Consider the following 24,722-nt stretch of genomic DNA (forward strand, 5'->3'; position numbering starts at 1 on the left):
AATTTATACCAGCTAAGAATCTGGTCCTGAAAATCAAATCCTAGACCCACTGAAGTTATGGCAAAATTCTTACTCTCTTATATTTCAGACTATCACGAAAACTGGCTGATCCTTCCTTTTGTCTTATATTATTCTCCAACTTCCACATTGCTCCATTTTTTTTAGGCTTCCCACAATGTTTCACTGTATTATTTCAGTCTTAAAATATTTGCCACTTCTTTTTTTAGGGCTGCCAACTCTCAAATTTTTTTGGTGTCTTAATATTTGATGATTTTCTTAAGATTGCAGCTCCTGGAGTCTTGTGATTACAGGAGACTCTGCTTTTCCTTATTTTTCTTTTTTAGTAAGTGGCCTGGCTGCAAAGAAAAATCTCTGTCAAATCTTGAGTCAAGTGCAGCCTAAAGGCTCAGAAACCAGAAGGCAAATAATAATAATTAAAAAAAACACCAAAAAATTCTTCTGTTTCTTTTTAAAAAAAGAGATTTTAAGTCAATCTCTTGATTTTGGGGGGCCCAACTCAAGATTAGTCAACTCTTGGAATTGACTAACTCAAGTCTTTAGAGCTCTCCCACTTCTCCTTTTTGTCATTTAAATATTTCAAAACCTCTTTCCTCTTCTTAATACCACATGTTCAGTGATTTGAAGTTTCTTCTAGGGTTGCCAGGCATTTAGGTTTCGAATGGAACACCTGGTTAAAAAGGGACCCTGGTAGCTCTGGTCAGCACCACTGACCAGGCTGCTAAAAGTCCAGTTGGTGGCTCAGCGGGGCTAAGGCAGGCTCCCTGGCTCCTCATGCCTCCTGGAAACAGCTGGTATGTCTGGCTCCCAGGTACAGGGGCAGCCAGGGGACTCCACACACTTCTGGCACTCCGAGCACCAGCTCTGGAGGTCCCATTGGCCATGGTTCCCGGCCAATGGGAGCTGCGGGGGCAATGCCTGTGGGCAGCACACAGAACCCTCGGCCCCTCTGCCTAGGAGCCAGACATGCTGGCAGCTTCCAGGAGCTGTCTGAGGTAATTGCCACCTGGCCAGAGACCACACCCCAACCCCCTGCCCCAGCTCTGAGCCCCCTCCTGCACCCAAACCCCTTCTCAAAGCCAGAACCCCTTTCTGCACCCCAACCCTCACCTGCACTCCAAACCCCTCATCCCTGGCCCCACACCAGAGCCTGCACCCCCAGCTGGAGCCTGCACCCTCTCCTACACCCCAAACCCCTGCCCCAGCCAGGAGCCCCTTCCTGCACCCCAAACCCCATCATCCCTGGTTGCATCCCAGAGCCCGCACACTCAGCCCTTAGCCTTCACCCCTTCCTACACTCCAACCCCTTGCCCCAGCCTGGTGAGAGTGGGGGACAGTGAGGTCGGGAGTGAGGCCTCAGAAGGAGCCAGGGCCAGGGGCAGGGCAAGAGTGTTCAGTTTTGTGTGATTAGAAAATTGGCAACCCTAGTTTCTTTAGTCTTTCACAAGCCCAAGATTTGATTTTTAACCAGGAGTCCTCTGTTGACGACTGCTTAGTTTGCCATTTATTGTTCTTTCTCCTCTATATACAATTGTATTCTAGTCTATGGATTCCTCTACAACCTTCATTGCCATAGTATCTGAGTGCCTTCCAGTTGTACGATAAGTGGTATGACTTACATTTGTCACACACAGTTTGTTCTTCCTCTCCCCAGAGGGAGAATGGTGTGTACTGTGGAATGTTTTGTTTTAGTGGGTGGTTATTTTTGCTTGTTTTTTCATTGCACACATTGCTATGTGTTTATATTAGAGATGGCAGGTCAAAGATGTGTGCCATGCTCTTGTGTTAGACCAACCCCTGAGACAGGGCCGGCTCTAGCCATTTCACTGCCCCAAGCCACCGGAGCCACAGGACCAGCGGACCCTCCGCAGGCACGCCCCCCATGGCATGCTGCCCCAAGCACGCGCTTGGCGTGCTGGGGTCTGGAGTCGGCCCTGCCCTGAGACAACTGTCTCCTACATAGAAAAGCTTTCCCTTTCAAGGAGATAAATTTCATTGTACTTAAGGAGCAGAGTTGTCAGTCCTGACCCTTCTGTTCCCCTCAAACCCAGGCCTTTGAATTAGAAGAACTGTATAGATAAACAAATTGGAGTTAAACTGAGGCAGAAGACATTTGTGCAAGTCTTTCTATAGGTTTTTACACTAGTTATTACATAGTTTGAACTGCAGTGAAATGGCTACACCAAAACCCTGAATCCCAATACTTTGACTTTAGCATTCAAAATCCAGGATTTTACCGCTTGATCCCTTTGCTATATGAACCAGATTTCCAGCTCAGACTCAGGACCCTAAGGTGTTCACTATTCCCAGACACCACAGAGTATTTGAGGGCAGGTTCCTGGGGATAACAAGATGTCTGCTCCACCCTGACAGGTACAACCAAAAATAGAGCACACATACTCATACCGCTACCAGTCTAGCTCCTTCTATATGCCCTTGATCACACTGCCCCAGTACCCATACATTCCCTGCATTATTACCGTAACATTTTGGTGGCAGACAAAAATTCAGAACTATGTGTGTTTGTTATATATCACACACACACACGTGCGCACACACCACTTCAGTCGGCAGACTGAGTACAACTGTCCTTCCCTCTCTGTAAATTAAAGATCCATGTCCTTCATGCACATCTCCAGCTGTAGTGTTCGTGTTGGAGGTGGAAGGAATCTCTCTCACCCATCCATACAGTGGGGCCATTCTTTGGCTGCTATAAGAAGCTATTTACACTGTGGTGCTTGGCAGATAGGGGCTTCTTCCGCAGCAGTGTGTGGGATGGTTGGTGGGACATATGAAGGCTAGTTTGAGGCTTGCAAATTGTGCCTATCTGGATCTAAACCCTCCTTTGGAAGGATGGTGCAACTCTGGAGTACTAAATCCCTGAGGCTACAGTAATGGCAATGGAGCATAAGACAGAAGGATCCTGCCCCATCTCTGGTCCCTAAACACCTTGCCTGCACATGGCCCATCTTTTCAATATTTTTACTCTACAGATTAAGTACAGATATTCTGCACTTTAGCTGAGATGCTTGGGGCTAGTCTACACTCAAAAATCCCACAAATTTAACTTAAATCTGTTTATTTCAATTCCTGGTCTGCCACAGACTTCCCATGGGGCCTTGGGCATGTCACTTAGTCCCTCTGCGCCTCAGGTTTTCATCTGTACAAACGGGATAATAGCACTTCCCTACCTCACAGGGGTGTTGCAAGGGTAAATACATTACAGATTGTGACACGCTCAGATACTACAGTGATGGGGACTAGATATGTTCTTTAGATGGGTAAAACAATGCAACCTTTTCATGTTATCAGTTTTAAACTGATTGTAACGATTATCTTTCACCTGTAGATTTACCAATGCAAACTAGGTATTGGTAAAATTAAGCCACAATTAAACTAGCTCAATAACAGAAAAGAATTCTGGCTTTAAATACTGCACTGGTAGTTCATCACTGAACAGGAGGTGCACACGGAGGGTTTAATGTTTCTCTCACTCTCACTAGGTTTATGCCAATTTAATTCCATTGATCTCACTGGAGTTTCCTCACTGTTTGCACCAGTATAACAGAAGAATGAGGCCCAGAGAACAGCAGGGGTCCATGGTGAGAATAAAGCATTAGACAGTTGTATTTTTCTTAACATCCTGGGCAGTTTTCTAGTGAATAACTTGTATCTCACATGTGAGCACAACAAGGAGCAATAACAATTATGCTGTTGACTTACAGATGTCAGTGCAATTTATTCCAGCACAGAGAATGAAAAGGAATAACTGCCCCAGAGAAAAGTCATGTTGTATACAAAGAGAAAAAATGCATTGGAAGCCACTATTAAGTGAACAAGCGCCCCCTTTTGGCATTTACCCCAAAGTGAAGCAGTTGAGAGGAAAAACAACAATAGGCTTCTGTGTTGCATTACTCTAAAAATGCACTTGAATGAAAGCAAATAGTATCATAATGAGCTAAGTCAGAGAGCAGTTCAATTAGCTGTAGAACTTAAAGGAGTTTATAATAGCAGCTTTTATAAAGAGACTCAGTTGGGATGTGTCATGGAAAAGAGGAGAATGTGTGGTAAGTTAAATGCTGCTTATAAAATGGGAGAGTCTGATCAAACTGATCCAGATTAGTCCTTCACAGTGGTAAGGCCTTAAAATTAGGACATGAGGATAAAAAGAGAGTTTAGTCTAAACTATTTCATGCCAAGGGTATTCAACATATGGAATATGTTACCCAGAAGAGTAACTGAAGCAAGGAGGACTAATGTTTTCAAGAGAAAAGGACAAGGAACTACATAAGGAAATTTCAAGCTTCAAAGGGATATTAGTCAGATTTTTGCTAAAGAGCAGCTAAAGATTTTTGTTGGGTGATGTGCAGGGAGGGGGGTCTGAGGAACATTTTGTGCTGATCATGGATTTTTGTTTTCAGAGTTAATCATAGATTATTAGGATTGGAAGGGACCTCTGTTTTGTCCCTCTCGGGGGGGGGGGGAGGAGGTTCTTTTGGCAGGGGGAGGTTGCACTTCGGCTTTTTGTTTCATGAAAGTATTTTTGCTCTTCTGCAGTATAATGAACAATTAATAACATTTTAAGAACTTTAAATGTTGTTGTTGAAAAATTCTAACATCGAGGCCTAAATTCTGGAGTCCGTACTCATTTCATTCTCCCCAGTTGATTGTACTGGAAGTTTTAGGAGAGAGAAGATTTTCAATAGGAGGTGGGTGCCTAGTTCTCTTCCACACTCATGAAAACATCACCCTAAATGAAGAAGCCCTCAGGGCTTGGTCCATGCACTGCAGGATAATGGCAGATGTGTCTTCAGGACAGAGCATGGGACAATTTATAACAATGCTGCTGAGGGTATTCTGCTAGGTATGAGTCTGTTACTCAAGTAACACTCTCATTGACTTCAGTGGAAGCTTGTATGCATAAGAACCACAGGACAAAAGCATGGCAAAAAAATTTGGCTAACACTTCTTTTTTTTTCAGAGAAAAATGGAAATCTGTGTCAAATTCTCTGAACCTTTTCAATAAAAAACAAAAAAAAAATCAGCAAAAACCAAAATATTTAGCTTCAACATTTTCTAAAGGACACATTTTGATTCCAGACATGTTTTGAAAATTTACTTCAATTTCATAAAACAAAGTTTCAAAAGGTAAAAATAACTCCAATAAACCTAAATGTTTTATTTCAGGTCAAATGAAACACTTTGCTCAACCCAACATGATTTTTTTCAACTTTCTGGTTCACCAAAACTTTTTTTTTCCCAAAAAAAATTTTGGAACAGCCAGCAAATTAAAAAAATCAGTTTTTTGCCTGGTTTGACTCAGGATCAGTATTCTGCTATACTGAAGGGTATAGATGGCTGTGTTTTATTGTTGGATTACTCCCTGTCCAATGATACACTGCTATGTGAATATGTAAAGAGACTGTTAAAGCTAAAGTAAACAATAAAATGAGAAAAGCAAAAATGGCCTAAAACCACAACCTCTAATCCAAACCGCTTCTAACTTCAGGATTGTTTTACATCCAACTTTTTTTTTTTTTTCCTGCCTGGGGAAGACCATGCAAGGTATCAGGATAAGCCACTGTTTCGGAGGTGAAATTTCATAAAAGTAGTTTGAGTGATTTTGGCACATCTAATCCAAAACCTCAATCTAATCCCAATTTATTCTCTAGCCCAGTGGCTCTCAGCCTTTCCAGACTACTGTACCCCTGTCTAAAGGAGCTTTGTGTATCCCCTAGTTTCAGTTGCTCACAGACATAAAAATAGAGAAGTGTCACAGCACACTTACTGAAAATTTTCTTTTTCTCATTTTTGCCATATAATTGTACAATCAATTGGAATATAAATATTGTACTTACATTTCAGAGTCTAGTATAAACAAGTCATTGTCTGTATGAAATTTTAGTTTGTACTGACTTTGCTAATGCTTTTTGTGTCACCTGTTGTAAAACTGGACAAATCTAGATGAGATGATGTACCCCCTGGAAGACCCCAGCATATCTCCAGGAGTCAGTGTACCCTGGTTGAGAACCACTGCTCTAGCCCAAACCTTGAAAACCATTCTAAAACCTAATATCAATCTTAGGATCAGTTCCTGGATCAATTGCTAGGAAGGAGGGGGAACAAAACAAAAAATCTTCAGCTAGAGGTTCTCTTCTGTTTCTGAGACTTTGCATATAGCACACCTATATGCTTTTTTAATAGGTGAGGAATCTATTTTGAAAATCAGGTACAGATGTTTTGGTCATGGAGCTCTCATTTCATAGGCAACTGTCAATCCATTGCATCAAGGGGTAGCATAAGAGGTCTAATCAGGTGCCTGATGAATCTGCTTATGGCTGACAAGCCCAATTTGAGAGGAACACAGCTTGTTAACAAATTTCATAGATCCATGAGTTGTTGTCTGAATTGGAGTCCAAGATTACAGTACTCTGTTTTCGTCTCTCATTTACTGGAGTGTATTCATAAATATAAAAGAAATGAGTCCATTTGTTCATTAATTAAAGTTCTTTCCTTCTGTTATGTAACTGAATACCATTTGGGTTAACATTAGTGGTGGCTCCAAGGTTCAGATCCAAAATTTATCAAAGTTTGAGGGAAAGGGAAGAAGTATTGGGATCGGAGATCTTAGTTCAGGCCCATGTGTAGAACACATCAAATCAGGGAAAAGGACACTATGGTTTCATGACCACATTGCTCATAAACTTCCACACACTTCACTCATTCCATCTTCTCAGGTCCAAGATACCAGTTATGTTCTACACTGAACCACATTCTGTTCCCAGTTGCACCAGGGTAAATCAGGAGTAACACCACTGAAGTCATTAGAGTTATGCAGAGTCTGTACTAATGTAACTGAGAGCAGAATACATCAGTGTTTCTTAAATTCTTTCAAGTTATTTTCAGTCATGGTGATCATAAGCATTAAGGCCTGACCCATTCCCTTTTGGGCTCCCTCAAAACATCTCACCAGCATTAACAGTAATCTAATAGAAATTTGACCAGCTCAGACATTAGGCCACATTATAATTTCAATTATAAGCAAGTAAATCTAAAGTCATGTGGTTTGTGTGTGAATGAAAGCAGAATTTGACCCAAGATCTTTGATTTCAAGTGTTGTATGTAACCCATGCCCACTTGACATGGCACTCTGTCCCCCTTTGGTGGTGGCAGCTTTGGCCACCTAGAGCTTGAGGAGCCTGCCATAGCCTTGGCTAAGAGAGTTTGATGTTTTAGGTCAGGTAGCAGCTACCCATGCATTAAGATCCAAAAGTCACAGGTTCAATTCCAACTACCAGTGGGCCACCTAGAGGTGTAGCTGCCCCATCAAATGGGAGTAAAGGCTCTGTCCCATTTTCTTCTTTTTTTCAGTAGTCCCAATGTATGCCTCTAAAATTCCTTATCTTGTCTAAGTATATCCAGCGCAAATATGTTCCATATAACCAAACATCTGCCTATGCACTGCAGTCTGGTGGAGTTTAGAGAATACTTTTTAATGACATCAGTGTTGGGTTGTCCTGTTCTTCTCTTCACTCACCTAAGTCTTAGTCCAATCTACATTCAAACCACAAACCCTGTCCCTATATGTACTGTAACTATGGGGGAGTCGGGGGAAGAGGGTAAACTCACTCATGGTACAGGAGGACACATTAAATTCTTGAAGTGTGATGTGCTCTTGAACCTTAGCTTTTTAACAGTTTTCCAAGAGGGCATGTGAGTTCTTTTCCAAATGTGTATATTCTTCCCCTCAGTGATAGCCACTGCAAAACGCTGCCTTCCCCTCAACGGAAGCCCTACGCTCTTGCTTGCAGTCAGTAAACTGCTTAAGCTTCCTGTAGTCAAATAAGTCTGAAAACTTCTTATCCCCCTTGCATCCAATTATCTATCCCAGGATGTTAAGTGACCTCTCACCTTCTCTAAAGGGTTGCCCCACGTGTACTCCTCCCCAAAGTTCCTAAGGATGTGATTGCTTTGCCCTGTTCTTACACTGGGTTCCCTTCCATATTTTTAGGAGCGGATTACACTTAGGTTAGGAAGATGCTGTCTTTCAGAGATTTCAGTGAATACTGTTCCAGTTTTCTAGCACTGGTAATGTGGTATTTTAACAGGGCCCTTCATTCTCCATCTACAAATGTCTTCAGAGAGCTAGATTGTCACTGCCCTTATTCAGTGGAAGAAGAGAGAGAATAAACCTCTCCATCCCCTCCTGTTACTCCCTAGCTCAGCCAGCTCACATTCTGATTTTGGCTGCAGTGGGGAGATTGGGGCTGCTCACCCAATAGCCTCACTACAGATATGTCTACGCTGCATGCAGGTGGTGTGATTTGCAGCATACGTAGACATACCTAAGCTAGCTTAGATAACAATAGCTGTAAAGCTCCAGGGGCACAGTTCACTGCATGGTCTAGCTAGAGTGACCAGATGTCCTGATTTATAGGGACAGTGCAGATATTTGGGGCTTATTTGTCTTGTATAGGCACCTATTACCCCTCCCCCGTCCTGATTTTTTTCACACTTGCTATCTGGTCATCCTAGGTCTAGCCTCACCCACTCAGGACACTCAAGCGGCCACTATCTATGCTGCTGTGGCTTCACTGTTATTGTCACTTGATCTAACTTGGCTCTGACTAGATGAAAGCTAGCTTGGGTATGTCGACCTACTCTTTCACCAGAGCAGAAGGGGAGCAAGGGAGGAATAGCGAATCTGAATCAATTTATTTTCTGGGCTTCTCCTGGGGTGATGTAGCTGTGTGTGGCCTTTTACTCAGGCCACATTGTAGGGTTATGGTGTAGTCCAAAATGAGCATGCTTCATTCCCACTTCCTGCAGGACAACAGCACTTCGATTATTTTAATCAGGGATTTCTACTGAGCACATTAAAGTCTAATATTTGGCTCACCCTACCTGAAAAATTAATAAAACATCTCCTGATTTTATATTTCTAATGCCTGGGGAAAGCAAATTAAGTGCATTACACCTGAATTACATTGATCCTGTACTATTACAGGCTGTTGCCAAGTCATTCTCATTTTCAGAAGACATCTGAGATCATCAAATATGATTTACCCGCAGATGTCTTGCAATGTATTTTCTAGACCCTTTTTCATCTCTTTCCCCCAATGCTTCATCTTTTAGGGACCCAAATAAATACTGAAGAAAGTTGCAAGTAATAAGTTACAGAGGTAGAAGCATTTCTGATTTGACCTGTTAACTTTATAGAGTTTGCTTGGTACAGCATGAAATTGGAGGGGAGGGCAGTACCTAGGAACCAGGGAGAGTAAGGATGGGCCAGTGGTTAGGGCATCCCTTAGAACTAGGGTGACCTGGGTTCCCATCCCTGTTCTGCCACAGACTTCAAGTGTAACTTTGGGCAAGTCACATAGGGCTTGTCTACACTTACTGGAGGATCAACGCTGCGGTGATTGATGCATCGGCAGTCGATTTAACAGGTCTAGTGAAGACCTGTTAAATCAACTGCTGATCGCTCTCCCATTGACTCTTATACTCCATGGGATCAAGAAAAGTAAGAGGAGTTGACGGGAGAGTGTCTCCCATTGACATCGCATAGTGTAGACCCCGTGATAAGTAGATCTAAGCTATTAATGTAACTCAAATTGCGTAGCTTAGATCGACTTTCATGCATAGTCGAGACCAGACCATAGTCTCTGTGCCTCAATTCCCCAGCTGTAAAACAGGATTATTATCTCTCACAGGGGTGTTGTGAGGATAAATACATTGAAGACTGGAAGGTGCTCAAATAGCGTGGTGACGGGGGGCGCCATATAAGTACCTACGATTTGAGAGTTGATACAATTTACCACTGCTTCTGGATATACTGTAACAGAGTTCCATCATGCTCCTTTCTTTCTTCACTTAACATGCCCTCTTCTGCCCTGATGTGCCCCTAAGCTACAGAGGAGAAGGCAGAGGCATAGGACCCAGCAATGGCACAGATGTACCAACAGGGAGTTTACCTACACCATTAGAATTTGTTACTGGGCATTTGCAACTAGATGATGGCCCCTTTTGTACACCTGAAGTAGCAGAGAGGGGCCATAACCCGATGGAAAAATCCAACTATGATATCCATCTGGATAACATTCCAGAATATATTTGGGAAATACAGCTCACTGAGTTCCATGCACAAGAGGTCAAACAAACAAAACAGCAAATTTTACACATGTGTTGTCATTATAGCATGAAAGAACTTTGTCAAATATTGGAATGTAATGTTTTCCGTAACGCATCAGCCTATGGACCTGATCCTGCAGTGATCTCCAATCTGACACTAGAGTCCTTCTCAGATTTTGTGTGTCCAATCCTGGCTCCAGCAGTGGTGGACACCTGATGGTTCATAAGAAAATGAACCCCTGTGCCAATGCCCATATAATCATCTAGCCAATGCAGTAACCCTGGTGGTGATCAGCTGTCAGTGGGATTCCTCTATGAAATGTATAAAGCATGTACATGATGGGCTGAAGAGAGCTGAGCAATGAGCTACTCTAAAGTCCTTTCTCTAGTTCCAGTTTCCTCGTTCCTCCTTCATATACATGCACTCAGCTGTATAATTACAGTGAGCTGCATAAGGAGCATTGCTTTGTTACACAGTAGCTAAAAAGGGTTGCCAGTTACCTGATTGTATAAGGGGAGGTAAATTCCTAGTTTAAACCAGCTGCAATGTATCTAATTTGGCTACCACCTGGACCCACTGCCAATAGTGTTCAAAGCCTATCATTTTCTTCTAATCATCTAGCTATCAGTATATGATGCATGCTGCCAGACATACAAGATATTCCACATTCTGAAATTAGTCCTTCAGACTTTTAGCCATGAGGAAGAAGGAAATGTGAATTGGCATCAAGATGGCATTTGTCTTAAGATATAAGTAAAAGTATGATGATTTTGATGTTAGTGTGAGATGTACAAAAGCAAGGTGGCTTTTGGTTTAGGGTTTGGCTTCGTCCAAAACTGGCAAAGGTGAAACAATTTCATTTGTATAATAAGGACGCAAAGATCAGGCTTTGATTTTATGTGCACAGGTTTGTTTCTCCATGATGCTGAGCACTCTGAACCCAATCCAGAAAAGCACTTAAGCCCATGCTTACCTGAAAGCACATGAGTAGTCCCTTTGAACTTAACAGAATTTTATACTAGAGTTTTTACGCACAAGTACACCAGTATGCTACTTTGTGAATTCAAAGGTAACGTTCCACTTTAAAGCAACAAAACATGGAGAGTAGCCAAAGTTATTTGAACAGCCTTAACACTCATGGCAACACTACACATACGACTGATAGTTACGCTTTTGCTTGTAATGTGGGCTAAGGGTGTGGTTTTGGGTTTTTTTATGACATATCTATACCAGCAAAAGCCCTAGTAGAGACAGTTATACTGGCTAAAAGGTCCTTTTGCTAGTACAGCTTATTTCATTTGGGGAACTGGTATAAGCTATGCCAGTAGGCATAACTGTGTCTACACTAGGGCTTTTGCTGGTATAAGCTGTCTCCCTACTAGGAACATTTGCTGGTATAGCTGTACCAGCAAGGCTTTGCCTGTTCTTTCCAACAACAGAAATCTCCAGTCTTACACCTAGAAAAGCATTTTTACTTGCTTGATCAGATGTGGCCATACAGCAATAAGTTTACAAGGCTCTGATTTATTTTTGTTAAGTGCTATAGAAGTAGTTGTTATTTAAGCCTGTCAAGATTTCTTGATTTCAAAAAAGCTACTACATTTGTGCAATTATTGTTTTGGCAGAAGAGATTAATTTTTTACAGCAGTATGCTGGCTGGCATTATTTATGTTTCTCCTTATGGCCTTGATTCAACTTCAGGCACGTCCTTAAGTGCACAGCAGAATCAGCATCTAACTATGATTCTTTTGTAAACACAATCTCCTTTGTCCTTGCTGTGTAAGAGACTTTTCCAAAGCTCACTGAATTCAATGGGCGATTTACCAGTGACTGTTACAGTGTTTGGATCAGGCCCCAAGTCCTGTATTGAGAGCTCTGGCTTTAGTAGTTTTTTTAATCTGTATATAGATTGGAGGTATGTGTCAAACAAGCTTTTTCTGTTTGGAGGCATGTATACCTTCAGGGAAAACGGAGAAGCGAGTTCTCTCTTTTTGATTCACGATATAGCCAAGTGCATAGTTCTTTGGGCTGTATGGCTCTAAAGAAGCCAGGAGCTGTGGGACCTTGGAAAGCAAACACAGGTGCAGTTTTGATTTAAATTAAATGTAACTCCCCCACCATGTATTTTTGTGCAATGACCCATCGCGGTTGCAATCCCAGTGCTCAGTGAAGCACAAAGACAGCTACCTTAATGCTCCCCCATGGGTGAACATAGGACAATGGCTTTGTCCCTCACTGTGCATCAGTCAATGAAGCAGTTCTGGTGCAGCAGAGGGAGGTATCAGTACATTGCCTAATGTAGTGGTCCTCAAACTTTTCAGTCATGCCCCCTCATCACCTCTAACCATGCCTCACCCCAGGAGCAAGGCCATGGCTCCCAGGGAGTTGAGGGGGAGCACAGGGACAAGGCAAGGGGTTCAAGACTGGGGCCACAGCTGGAGGCAGGTCTGAGGCTGTGAATGGAGCTGCGGCCAGTGGCCAAAGCTGGGGGCAGGGCTGGGACCAGGAGCAGAGCTGCAGCGGGGAACCAGAGTCACAGCAGAACTGGGGATGGAGCAGGGCTGGGTGGTGCTCCCTCCCTTCCCCCCGTAGGGACTGGCCCCAGGCCCCACCATGTCCCCCCAAACATTCCCCAATGCCTCCATAGGGGGGCACACCTCACAGATTGAGGACCACTAGCCTAATAGGACATAACATGTGACTGCTTTCTCTAAGTGCAAGGAGAAATTCTCCAGTGGCAGTACAGCTCCCCGCCACCAGGCTGTACCTGAAAGACACATTTGAGCCCAATAAGATGAAGAGTAAAGCATTCTAATAAGAGCACCCCCTAATTTGGGGAGTCATATGTAAAATAAATTATGTTCTTTAGAAATCATATTAGAGCTGGTAAGAAAATCCATTTTTTTTTCTTTGCAGAAAATTTTGTGGGAAAAATCCACATTAAAAATTCCTACTGAAAACCTTGATTTTTTTTCCTCAAATTTTGGTTTCATTTCAATTCTAAACAACATTTGTTGTTGTTGTTGTTGTTGTTATTGGTTTCCTTGTGCTCTCCTAGTCTGTCTGTATCCAACTGTTCTCTCTTGTCTTATACTTAATTGCTAAGCTTTCGGTGGCAGGAACCATCATTTTATTCTGTCTGTACAGCACCTAGCACAATGGAGTCCTGCTCCGTGACTGGGGCTACTTGGTACTGCGATAATACAAAAAATAATCATTTTGAAATGAAATCAAATTATACCAATTGCAAAACAACAAAGTGTGAAAACGGTTTCTCTCGCATGCACATGATTTATTTTTTACTGTTCCCCCCACTGTTTTTCAGTGGTGAAAGTGAAAAAGCTCAAGGGGGGGGGAATACCTAAAAAACAAAACAAAGGTAATAAAAAAAACCTTTTCTTTTCCATTTCCAAAAATCAAAACAAAATCTACATTTTAAGTCAAATCCAAACAAAAAAGTCATTGCATTCTGAAACAAAAATGTTCATTTTGAATTCTCTGACTGGAAAATCTAAAAGCAACATAAGAATAAGCAATATCTTCCAAGAGAAACTTGCAGTGCTGGTGAAGCTACATGTTCCAATGGAAACATTTTTGTGCAGAAACTTTTGATCCGCTCTAAGATTCTAATCATCATCAATATGGTAGTAGAGGGGCAGGACCCTGATGGTTCATGTGCCCGCAACTCCATTTCCCCTTCTTCCACTGCCCTTACAACTAGCCAAAGTCACCAGTACCAAATGGAACAACAAATTAAAACAAATTTAGTCTCTGACTAATGTCATTTCTCATTTTGGCAAATCAAAGATAATGAGGAAAATGATCTAAGGGTGAAGAGCATTTAAAAACAAATAAAACCAAACCATTTCACCCAAATGACTTTTCCAATTCCTTGAAATTTGGGCCTTGAACTTTCCTGAGGAATTCTACTCTGAAATAAAGATCGTGTCTGTGAAATTTCAAGAGGATTGGTTTGGGTTCAGCAAAATAATGGGGCATGGGCAGAAGTAAACTTCAGATGGAAGACTGGTCTCAACCTTAATTATGGGGAGATTAAGCCTTCAAAGCAAATCTCAGTTGAAACCAAGAACTGCAACTATTGGCTGATTTGATGCAAAACCATTAGTTGAACCAGACTAGGTTCAGGTTTACTTGGAAAGTTTTGTGAACCTTTATAAAACTGTTCAACAAACTTAGATGGAGTTTCAAGACTAATGAAACATGAAACTATGCCTCTTTTGTGTGGCTTTGGTCTTGTTACGAACATCTTGTACAACTCAAAAACTTCTTATTCTTGATAATCAGCCTTAACTTCCCTTTCCTTAGTTTAATCCCATTTCTGCTGATTACACCCTTTTCCACCACTCTAAAAATAATAATAATAATAATAAAATTCTGTCTCTCAATGGTGCATTCCATTGGGTTATCGTGGTCTTTTGCCCTCTTTGTCACCAAATAGCCAAGTTATACACTTTTACTTCTTTGACCTTTCCTCCAAAGCCAGTCACTCAAGCCTCAAATTCATTTTTGTTGGTCTTCCACCATCTTCCTCTGCTATGGCAACATCCTTCTGCCCTTAGAATTACACACAATATTCTATATGCCTTCCAAGGCTATAGAGCAGTGTTTTTCAACCTGTGGTCTGCGGAGTCCACAGACTGTCTAAGATTTCCAAAGGGGTCCACACCTCCATTTGAATTTTTTTAGGGGGCTGTAAATGGAAAAAAGGTTGAAAACTACTGCTATAGAAAGATCATCCCTTCTCTGCTCTGTAGTGGGATGCTTCTGCATAAACAGCTCAAACAAACATTGGATTTCTTTGCCATTATTTCCCATTGTGTGTTCACATCTATGTTTTTGTCCAGTATTTATTTAGATTTCTTAAATATTTTGCCTCACCAAGGCTTTATATCACTTCTAGGTCTGGTTATGCATTGCTGCTTTTTAAGTTTCTCTCTCCCACTGAATAGCTTTGTTTAGGATTATTATTCCCCTGGTGTACTAGCTTGCAATTTCTAGTTTGATTCTCATTTTGTTGTTTTCTGCCAATTTTTCTAACCTCTTCAGGTCCTTAGCAGAGATTGTATGTCTCTGCTCACAGGGGTTTGCATCCCCTCCGAATTCAGCTGCCAATGTAACACATTTTCTGTTTAGCCCTTCTGCCATTAAAGATCATTAATGAAAAGATTACATCAAACTAGGCCTAATACTAGAGCTGCATGAACTATCTGAAGTGAACAATTTGAAGCATTTGACCATTTTTCCATTTGAAAATGACCTGGGGGTTTGAGGATGTGCAGGCTAGGTTCTCTGTTGATGTAAAACAGGCTTAGGCAACCTACGGCACACATGCCAAGGGCAGCACGCGAGCTGATTTTCAGTGGCACTCACACTGCCCAGGTCCTGGCCACCGGTCCGGGGGGCTCTGCATTTTAATTTAATTTTAAATGAAGCTTCTTAAACATTTTAAAAACCTTATTTACTTTAAATACAACACTAGTTTAGTTATAGATTATAGAAAGAGACCTTATAAAAACGTTAAAATGTATTACTGGCACATGAAAACTTAAATTAGAGTGAATAAATGAAGACTCAACACACCACTTCTGAAAGGTTGCCGACCTCTGATGTAAAATTAGCATAGGTTCCATGCAGGCAACAGAGATATTCTGATTTACACCACCTCAGGATATGGCCCTTAGATTTTTACGGGTGTGGACGGTGCTCTGAATTATGCAGTGAATTATATACCTGGAAATATTTCAGCTTCTGGACACTCACAAACTATTTGCTGCAACTACTGCTTTAAATATTTGCTGGGCTTAATTAACTATTTGACCAGTAACTTAAGTGACATGGTATTATTTCTGCTTCCTCAGTAGATGACAAGCTATGTACACATTTAGCATGCTAATCACTTGACCACTTAACTCCCAAACTCTCAGAGAGCTTCCAAGGTAGTCTTTGAGGTTAAGGCAGTAGACTAGGATTTAGGAAACCTGGCTTCAGCTTCCAGCTCCACCCCAGACTTCCTGTGTGACCTTGGGCAAGTCATTTAATATCTGTATGCCTCAGTTCTACCCTTTGTAAAAGGCAGATAATAGCATTTTGCATCCTCATGGGAATGTTGTGTGGTTGAACCTATAAATGTGTGTGTAATAGAAAGATATTAATGGGATGAGAGACATATGTACCTAGATAGAAGAGTGCACAAACATTTCCACTCTGCATACTCATGTAAATATGTGAGTTAACAATGCCGTAAATGCCATTAAAGAATGGGGAGAAAGATACTGCAACATACTGAACAGAGACACATCTCTATGTATTCTTCTTCAGGGAGCCCACTTACATTACAGGGGACTCTATCATTCCTCCCCTGACATGCAAGTCCTCTTTCTAGGTTAAACCCAAATGGCCATTGTGCGTATTTCTCAAACCAAATTTCACTCTCCAGGCATAGCATCATCAATCCTTCCTTTGAGGGATGAAACAAAAAGGGAGGCCAGGAGGGAAGGACGCAAAAGGAGTCCTTCCAAAATGAATTTTTCCTACCTTTTTTTTGTAATCAGCATGCCATAATGAAAAACATTATCAGTTATAATACTTTGTATTTAGAGCACCTTTTGTCCAAGGATTTCAAAGCAATTTACAAACAGTACTTAAACCTCACCCCATTCCTCATTTTGCAGATGCGGAATCTAAGGAATGGAGATCATGATTTGCCCAACGTCACCCAACAAATCACTAACACAGCTAAATAGAACATTGGAGTCCTGACTCGCAGTCCTTACACTTAACACCATCAACACAACAAAGTCAGTCAATGGAGAACCAGGCTACAGCAATCTTACAGGCCTAGACAGAGAGGGCTTAAGTATCAAGCCATGAAAATGACAGATCAAAATAAGTCACAGTTGGAAAGAACCTGGTGGGTGATGGAAGCGTTCTGATTTCTGAATTTGATTATAAACCTGGGAATACAGCTAGCATGGTTGTCATGTCTCCTCTCACTCTTCTGTTTTCCAGACTAAACAAACCCATTTTTTTACAATCTTCCCTCATAGGTCATGTTTTCTAGACCTTCAATCATGTTTGTTGCTCTTCTCTTCTTCAGTTTGTCCGCATCTTTCCTGAAATGTGGCACCCAGAACAATATTCCAGTTGAGTCCTAATCAGTGTGGAGTAGAGTGGAAGAATTACTTCTCGTGTCTTGCTTACAACACTCCTGCTAATATATCCCAGAATTATGTTTGCTTTTTTTTGCAACAGTGTTACACTCTTGACTCATATTAAGCTTGTGATCCAGTATGACCCCCAAATCCCTTTCCGCAGTACTCCTTCCTAGGCAGTCATTCCCCTTTTTGATGAGCTAAGCATTTGAAGAATTGGTGTTAAATTCTCTGTTGGCAATGGTCAGGTATTTCTGAGGTGGTCACATTTTTATCTATTAAAAGATGCTGTGTCAGAAATTAGACAGAAATAAACATATACCTGTCGTTTTTAACTACCCTGTATTCTGAAATCAGTTTATTCCAATTTTTAACACAAAACTGTCACCATGTGGAAACATTTTACCATTCAATGAAGCTTTAGAAAAGGCTTGAGTGACGACTTGACAAGACATAATCAACAAATCAGAGCAGCCCCACAGACTCATCGTGAAAGCAGATTACAGGTTCAAGAGATCTTCACATTTTCCCTCTCCCGCTCCTCCCTACCATGCTGTTGACTCCACGTGCTACTCTGGGCAACTCACTTAGGCACTTTTGACAATTTTGCCCTAAGTGACTAAGAAGCCCCAGGCCATTTTAAAAGTGATTTAGGCACTTAGGAACCTAAATCTCATTGAAAAGTCAATGGTATTTAGGCTCCTATGGGCCCAAGTCTCTCTTGAAAATGGGACTTGGGCACTTTTGAAAATTTTATACTTCATGCGTGTCAATTTCTGCATCTGCAAAATGGGAACAATACCTACTTTGGTAACTCTCTGAGGTTCTCAAATGGAGTTTCTCTAGAAGTATCAGTTATTATTATTTTAATATTGCACGTTATTTCAGTTGTGATTATTCTGCTATTCATATCACATTTCTGATTTGAGTGTCCAGACTATTACAATGTCCAGACTACAAGCTATTATCCTTGTCCCCTAGTGATTGTGAGAAAAGAAAACCGTGTGTGTTTTCATGGAAAGAAGGAATTAGAATGAGGGAAGTAGCAGAGTATTCCATTGCTAATAAAAAAAAAAAAAGATTTGTTGCTACATATGGTTTTGAGAAGTAAACAAACTGCCTTCTGAGGGAGAAGCCTACTTGAGCTTTAAGCCATAGAAGTTGTTCATCAGCTGATAATTTTGGAAAACAAATTGTTCTTAAAGAAGCTTGATTGTTAGAAAGTGCTGAGGACCCTGAGGAAAATCAGTTGTCAAATTGGGCACCTGAAATCATGAGTCACTTGTGAAAATCTTATTTCTATTTAAGTTCCTCTCAGTAAAGATTTAGTAGCAGACACTGAAATGAGATCTCACTAAGATTTCATAATTATTACCAAGCACACTATAGAACATTTGCTCTTAGTCTGTGAGGTATTATCACAGAATGATCAAAATAAATTAATATATTTTTTTAAAAAAAAACAAAACCCTGGAAAGGGAGAAGTGATAGACTCCATGAAGTCCTCTATTGATTTGACATGGAAGGTCCTTGGATACTGTGGTACTGGCAGCAGTATAAAACTCTAAAATAGATAAAAACGGAACGACAGTTTACAAAATAAGAGAACAAAGTCCATTCTGTGATGCACTGTCATTGTCTTTCTATTGTGTTTGTTGACTAATTCACAAAATTCAGCAATCTGCAGCAGGTCTGACAATCTTTGGTGAGAATTCATGTTCTGCTGTATACCAAAAGGAAAATATTAATTTACTGGTTTTCCTAATGTTCTCAGCTACCATGTTGTGCCATCTTCTTTCATAGATGGCCTAAGTAACTCATTACACCTAATCATCCTGTCAACTTTTTAATAAAGGATCCACCCCTCCCCTACTCCTCTTAATATATTTTTAAACTCTGCGGTGAGTCAAGGTTGTTTCATGAACACCATGGTAAATCTGCTACAACTACTCCACAGGACCAAGCAGAAGAGAATCTAACCTTTCACCTTGTCAGGTAGTACTTAAAGTTTCATATAGCTATATGTTTTCCAACCACATCTGACTGCCAGTTTTAGAATCACAGTATCTTTTTTTCAATAGCTGCTGATAAGCAGTTCTTAAACCTTCAGATCTCTTAAGACTCAGTGATAACTAGGCCTGGCTTATATTAGAAATCCTGCCCCAGTGAAACAACATACATTTAAAAATCTATCTTGTTATACTGGTGCAAACCCCTAATAGATGCACTTAAGTCCATTTAAATCACTCTTAAACTGATATAGCTTAATGGAGTAACTTATGATAGTAAACTAACCCAAGTGTCACAGCAGATCTCAGCTAATGTGACAGCTCTTGAAGAAAAACTGGTCTCATGTAGCCCTGGCCCAAACCATTAAGGATTTTATAGTTGGAAATAATAAAATCTTGAGTTGCACGTGGAAACAAATAGGAGAACCATGTAACTGTGAGGGAACAAGTTTAATATGCTGTCTAGGGCTAAGACCACAAAGAGGTGAGCAGACATTATCAACCAGCTCTAGCTTCTGAGTGATCTAAGGTTATATCTACACTTGTGGCAGTGTGTAGAATATTGGTATAACCCACCCACCTCCTGTGTGTGGTGGTCTGTCCCATCTAGTAGCACCGAGACCGTTTAAAGAGAGAAAGAAAATGAGGCTGCTCTACAGCCTTAGCTAAGAGCCAGTTGCCTTTTAGCTCATGCATTTAGCTCCCGAGGTCCCAGGTTCAATCCCATCCACCGATGACCCGGGTCTATGGGCATTACATTGGCACTATGCATGCAGCTACATGCTTCAATGAAAGCTGGGCCTCATCCACATTTGTCACTGCAGGATAGCTACATGCAGCAGGGAAAAGCTCTGGCAGTAAGGAAGCCACACTAAAAATAGCAGTGTAGATGTGGGAGGCATTGCTTGAGCATGTAGAGAGCAGTTTGGGTATATATTGGGTATATATCCCAGGTAGCTGGGAACTCTAGTCTAGTCTACCTGTCTAACCCATGTCTCACCATCTACACAGCCATTTACTATCACGCTAGCTGGGCAGGCGGTGATTGTACACTATACCACACTGCAAGTGTAGATGTACCCAAAAGTTTCCTGCCTGTGATACTGCCTCAAGTATCCTCCGAGAGCTGGATCTGATATCTAGTCTTACAACTACAAGTCATGAGCAGGATTTTCTGCAAAAGCTACTCATGAAGTCCCTATCCTTTACTTTCCACATGCTGCAAGTCCCTGTCCAGCTAATGCAGAACATCCACCTTCACTTTTCCCACATTATCAACTACTTCCAAGATGTATGTTTCATTAGCGGCCACTTTGCTTTTGAAACCCAATAGCCAAGTTATTACATGCAACTATATATCTGCACAGGTCATATTTGGACATTTGAATTGAGCATAGTGTTAGCTTCGGTGACCATTATGCTGACCTTTCTGCTGGTGGCACAGCAATAGCCCCTCTGAGTGCTGTGTTAAACCTGCTGGGCAATGTCTTATAAAATGTTGGCTGTTCAAATGATTTACTTAACAAGACCGTGTGCTGCATGCATAGGTCTTTTATACAGTGTATCATTTGTACTCTGAGATCCATCTACATTGAAGGTCATTTTTATTTCAAGAGCAATAAGAATTTGGTGACTGCTTTTTATTTTATGTACGGGCACACACATAGCACAACTTTGCAGCAAGCAACACAGGGTTTAGGTTTAGGGGAGCTCATACTGTAACACAGATAAGAATGGAGAACACACATTTCTTGTCCATAAAAGGACAGCTCACATATTCTTAGAGGGCAACTCTGATTTTGCTGCAGTTCCAAAGTACAAAGTAGAAAGTTCAGTATTGCTAAATGAATTCTAGATGAGTTTCATTATAACTGTTCTGAGACTGCTTTTAAAGTTCTTGCTGTGTGTTTTCCCCAGTTTAACCCTGTTTCAAAGTTGACCAATGACACTTATTTGTACAGCAGTAAGTGTAATTCAGATTAAAACAACCACTTCACTTACAGCTCAGCTCAAATAGTGAGACACGGACACTATATAACTTGTATTTAGCTTTGACACTCTGGTTACATTCACCAGACCTGAAGAAGAGTCTGTCAAGTTGGCCCAATAAAATATATGACCTCACCTATCTTGTCATGAACAATATGTGGTATGCATTGGGAGGTGCATACATGATTCTTGGAAAAAAAGTGCTCTCTAATGTAACTATAACTATTAAAAATAGTTATCTTACACTTACAAATACTGATCGCAAACACTGCAATGTTCTGGGTAATTACTATAAAATACTGTCATTCTTGTTGATTGTTTTGAATTATTTTTATAAGCACCGAATATTATTAGAATATCAATTTTCAGTACAATTGGAGTTGCAGTCATCTTAGGCTAAGTTGAATGTCTAAAGTTACGCACCAAGGCCAAGATTTAAAGCAATGGGAACTTAGCATTTACGACAGCGTTAGAATGCTCAGCACTTTTGAAATTTTAAACATGTAGCAGAGTGTTCAGTTCAACACATACAGAAACTCAACCCAGAACAAATCCTTAACAAAAAGCATGATATTGCACACACAATTCTCCCCCTGCAAAGGGGATGAGAGGAAAACTGAAACAGATATGACAGATGAGAGTCACATCTCTTAAGGTACTACTGGAGGACACTCAGATACTTTGGTGATAAGGGTGGTATAAGAACCCCATAGAATTACGCAGTTGCTGAAACACGGGTGGAGGAGCTAAACTTTAGGGTCCTCATTTTTAAACTCTTGTTCCTTTAATTGTATGCAGGCCCCCTAACAAACATCACAATTTTCAGATGGGGTGAGCCCCTCACTACTCCTATTGAAGTCAATTTTAGCTCACTTTGTGCAGAATGTAAAATAAACTACAAAGAACACATAGTTCAAATGCCCTGTGGATCCATGAATATTTCATACTAGCCTTGTACAGGACAAATGATTTCTTTCCAAAAATAAAGTACAGTGCAACACTTTGGTGTGCACTGCTATTCACATGCCCCATAGTCTGAACTGTGGGGCAGCGTAGACCAGTGATTCTCAATCTTTTTTTCCATTTGCAGACCCCTAAACATTTTCAAATATAGGCATGAACCCCTTTGGAAATTTTGAATGGAGACGTGGACCTCTTAGGAAATCTCTTGTCTGTATATATAGTTGAATTCCATTCAATCTGTCTTTTGCAGACCCCTTAGATGGGGTCCATGGATGACAGGTTAAGAACCACTGGTGTAGACAAGTCTTAAGTTCCTTTCTCTACAAAGAAATGTCACCTCTACCTGGAAAGCATGGCACAAACTGTAACTCTCCTGTTTGGAAGCTGCAGGTATGAACTGTGAGGTTCTTACTTCACATTAATGAAGTCTTGTTTGAAGAAGACTACAACATTAGTGCAAACTATGAACCTTTTAGTTCACAACAGCCGTGTCCACACTGGAGAGTTATAGCATGGCAGGAACTTTGGTGTGCACTGCTTTCACGGTCCTACCTGTGGGGCAGTGTAGACATGGTATATTGTCATACTAACCCTACTCTCCCTATAAAAATAATAATAAAAAAAATAATCCTGCCTGAAAAGTGAATGAAATGTAGATGGAACTAATAATAAAGGGTCACTCATATTATTTTATAAAATGTAATTAAATATTTGGAATAGCTTGTAACAAACACATGGTCTAGCCTGGTCTACATAGTCTAACATCTGTAGGACATGCTAAAAAAAAAAAATCAGTACTATCCTATTGCATCCAGTAATACTTATTTCACTGGCTCTAAGTTAATTCTGTGTTTCTTTTCAGATCTTACAGGTGAACAAGGTGATGTCCTTCTTGTTTTATGTGATATTTCTTGCTTATCTTCGTGGCATCCAGTCTACTAACATGGATCAAAGGAGTTTGCCAGAAGATTCAATAAATTCTCTCATTATTAAACTCATTCAGGCAGACATTTTGAAAAACAAGCTCTCCAAGCAGATGGTAGATATTAAGGACAACTATCAAAACACAGTGCAGAAAACAGAGGCTCAGCAGGACGTGGGTGGAGTTGAAAATGTGAAATCAGACTTCCAGCCAGTTATCTCAATGGATGCAGAACTATTAAGGCAACAGAAACGTTACAATTCTCCCCGGGTCCTCTTGAGTGACAATACCCCTTTGGAACCTCCGCCTTTGTATCTTATGGAAGATTATATTGGAAATTCTGTAGTGGTGAACAGAACCTCCAGGAGGAAAAGGTATGCAGAACATAAGAGCCATCGAGGGGAATATTCTGTATGTGACAGTGAAAGTTTATGGGTCACGGACAAATCATCTGCTATCGACATTAGAGGACACCAGGTAACTGTGCTAGGAGAAATTAAAACAGGCAACTCTCCTGTCAAACAATATTTTTACGAAACAAGGTGTAAAGCAGCCAAACCGGTAAAAAATGGCTGCCGTGGCATTGATGATAAACACTGGAACTCCCAGTGCAAAACATCCCAAACGTATGTAAGAGCACTGACTTCGGAAAACAATAAACTCATAGGCTGGCGATGGATAAGAATAGACACATCCTGCGTGTGTGCGTTGTCGAGAAAAATAGGAAGAACATAAGCCTGCATTTCTTTGCTATATAAATTATTACTTTAAATTATATGATATGCATGTAGCATATAAATGTTTTATGGTTTTATATATTATAAGTTGACCTTATTTATTAAACTTCAGCAAACCTACAGTATATAAGCTTTCTCTCTCAATAAATAGGAGTAAAAAGGCATGTGCCTCAGCTGTGGGCAGCTGCAGTTTTATTAGAATATGTTTGTGACTCTGCTTGTCAACAGCATACCATAATCTTACTGTAAAATCTGTGTAACATCAGTATTTTTCATTCAGTATTGTCGTCAGTGACTGTCATTTAGTAAACTTGTTAAAAATCAGATAAATGTCAGAGTTGTGTACCCATTTCTATCCCCTGCTATATATTTTCACAAGACAAAATGGGTGAGGCAATATATTTTATTGGAGCAACTTCTGCTGGTGAAAAAAGACAAACTTTCGAGCTACACAGAGTTATTCATCAGGCCCAGACCTGAAGAAGAGCTCTGTGTACGTCAAAAGCGTCTCCCTCTCACCAACAGAAGTTGCTCCAATAAAAGGTATTACCTCACCCACCTTGTCCTCTAATATCCTGGGACCAACACAGCTACAACAACACTGCAAACCACATAGATTTTCATATTTAATTAAAAGCGTTAATTCCTCACCACTGAAAGGAAAACAACATGGCCTACAGCTAACATTAACATTCCAGCCATTGACTAGCTGTAAAATATGTTTTCTGTATGTCATGCCAGTTTTGCCACTTGAATTACTGTTGTTTTTCCTCTGTTAGC

At 40.8% G+C, this 24,722-nt stretch overlaps 1 protein-coding gene across 1 annotated transcript in view; it reads left to right on the forward strand.

The window, feature by feature from the left end:
• Positions 1–24,380, forward strand: part of NTF3 (neurotrophin 3) — a 63,193-nt gene extending 38,813 nt beyond the window's left edge. Inside the window, exon 2 of the mRNA XM_030538772.1 lies at positions 23,146–24,380. Within this exon, the coding sequence (XP_030394632.1) occupies positions 23,146–23,940 (795 nt within the window). The 3' untranslated portion in view covers positions 23,941–24,380. The remainder of the gene's footprint in view (positions 1–23,145) is intronic.
• Positions 24,381–24,722: the final 342 nt, after the last annotated feature.

This window comes from Gopherus evgoodei, chromosome 1, assembly GCF_007399415.2.
Source record: "Gopherus evgoodei ecotype Sinaloan lineage chromosome 1, rGopEvg1_v1.p, whole genome shotgun sequence".
Classification (NCBI taxonomy): domain Eukaryota; kingdom Metazoa; phylum Chordata; order Testudines; family Testudinidae; genus Gopherus; species Gopherus evgoodei.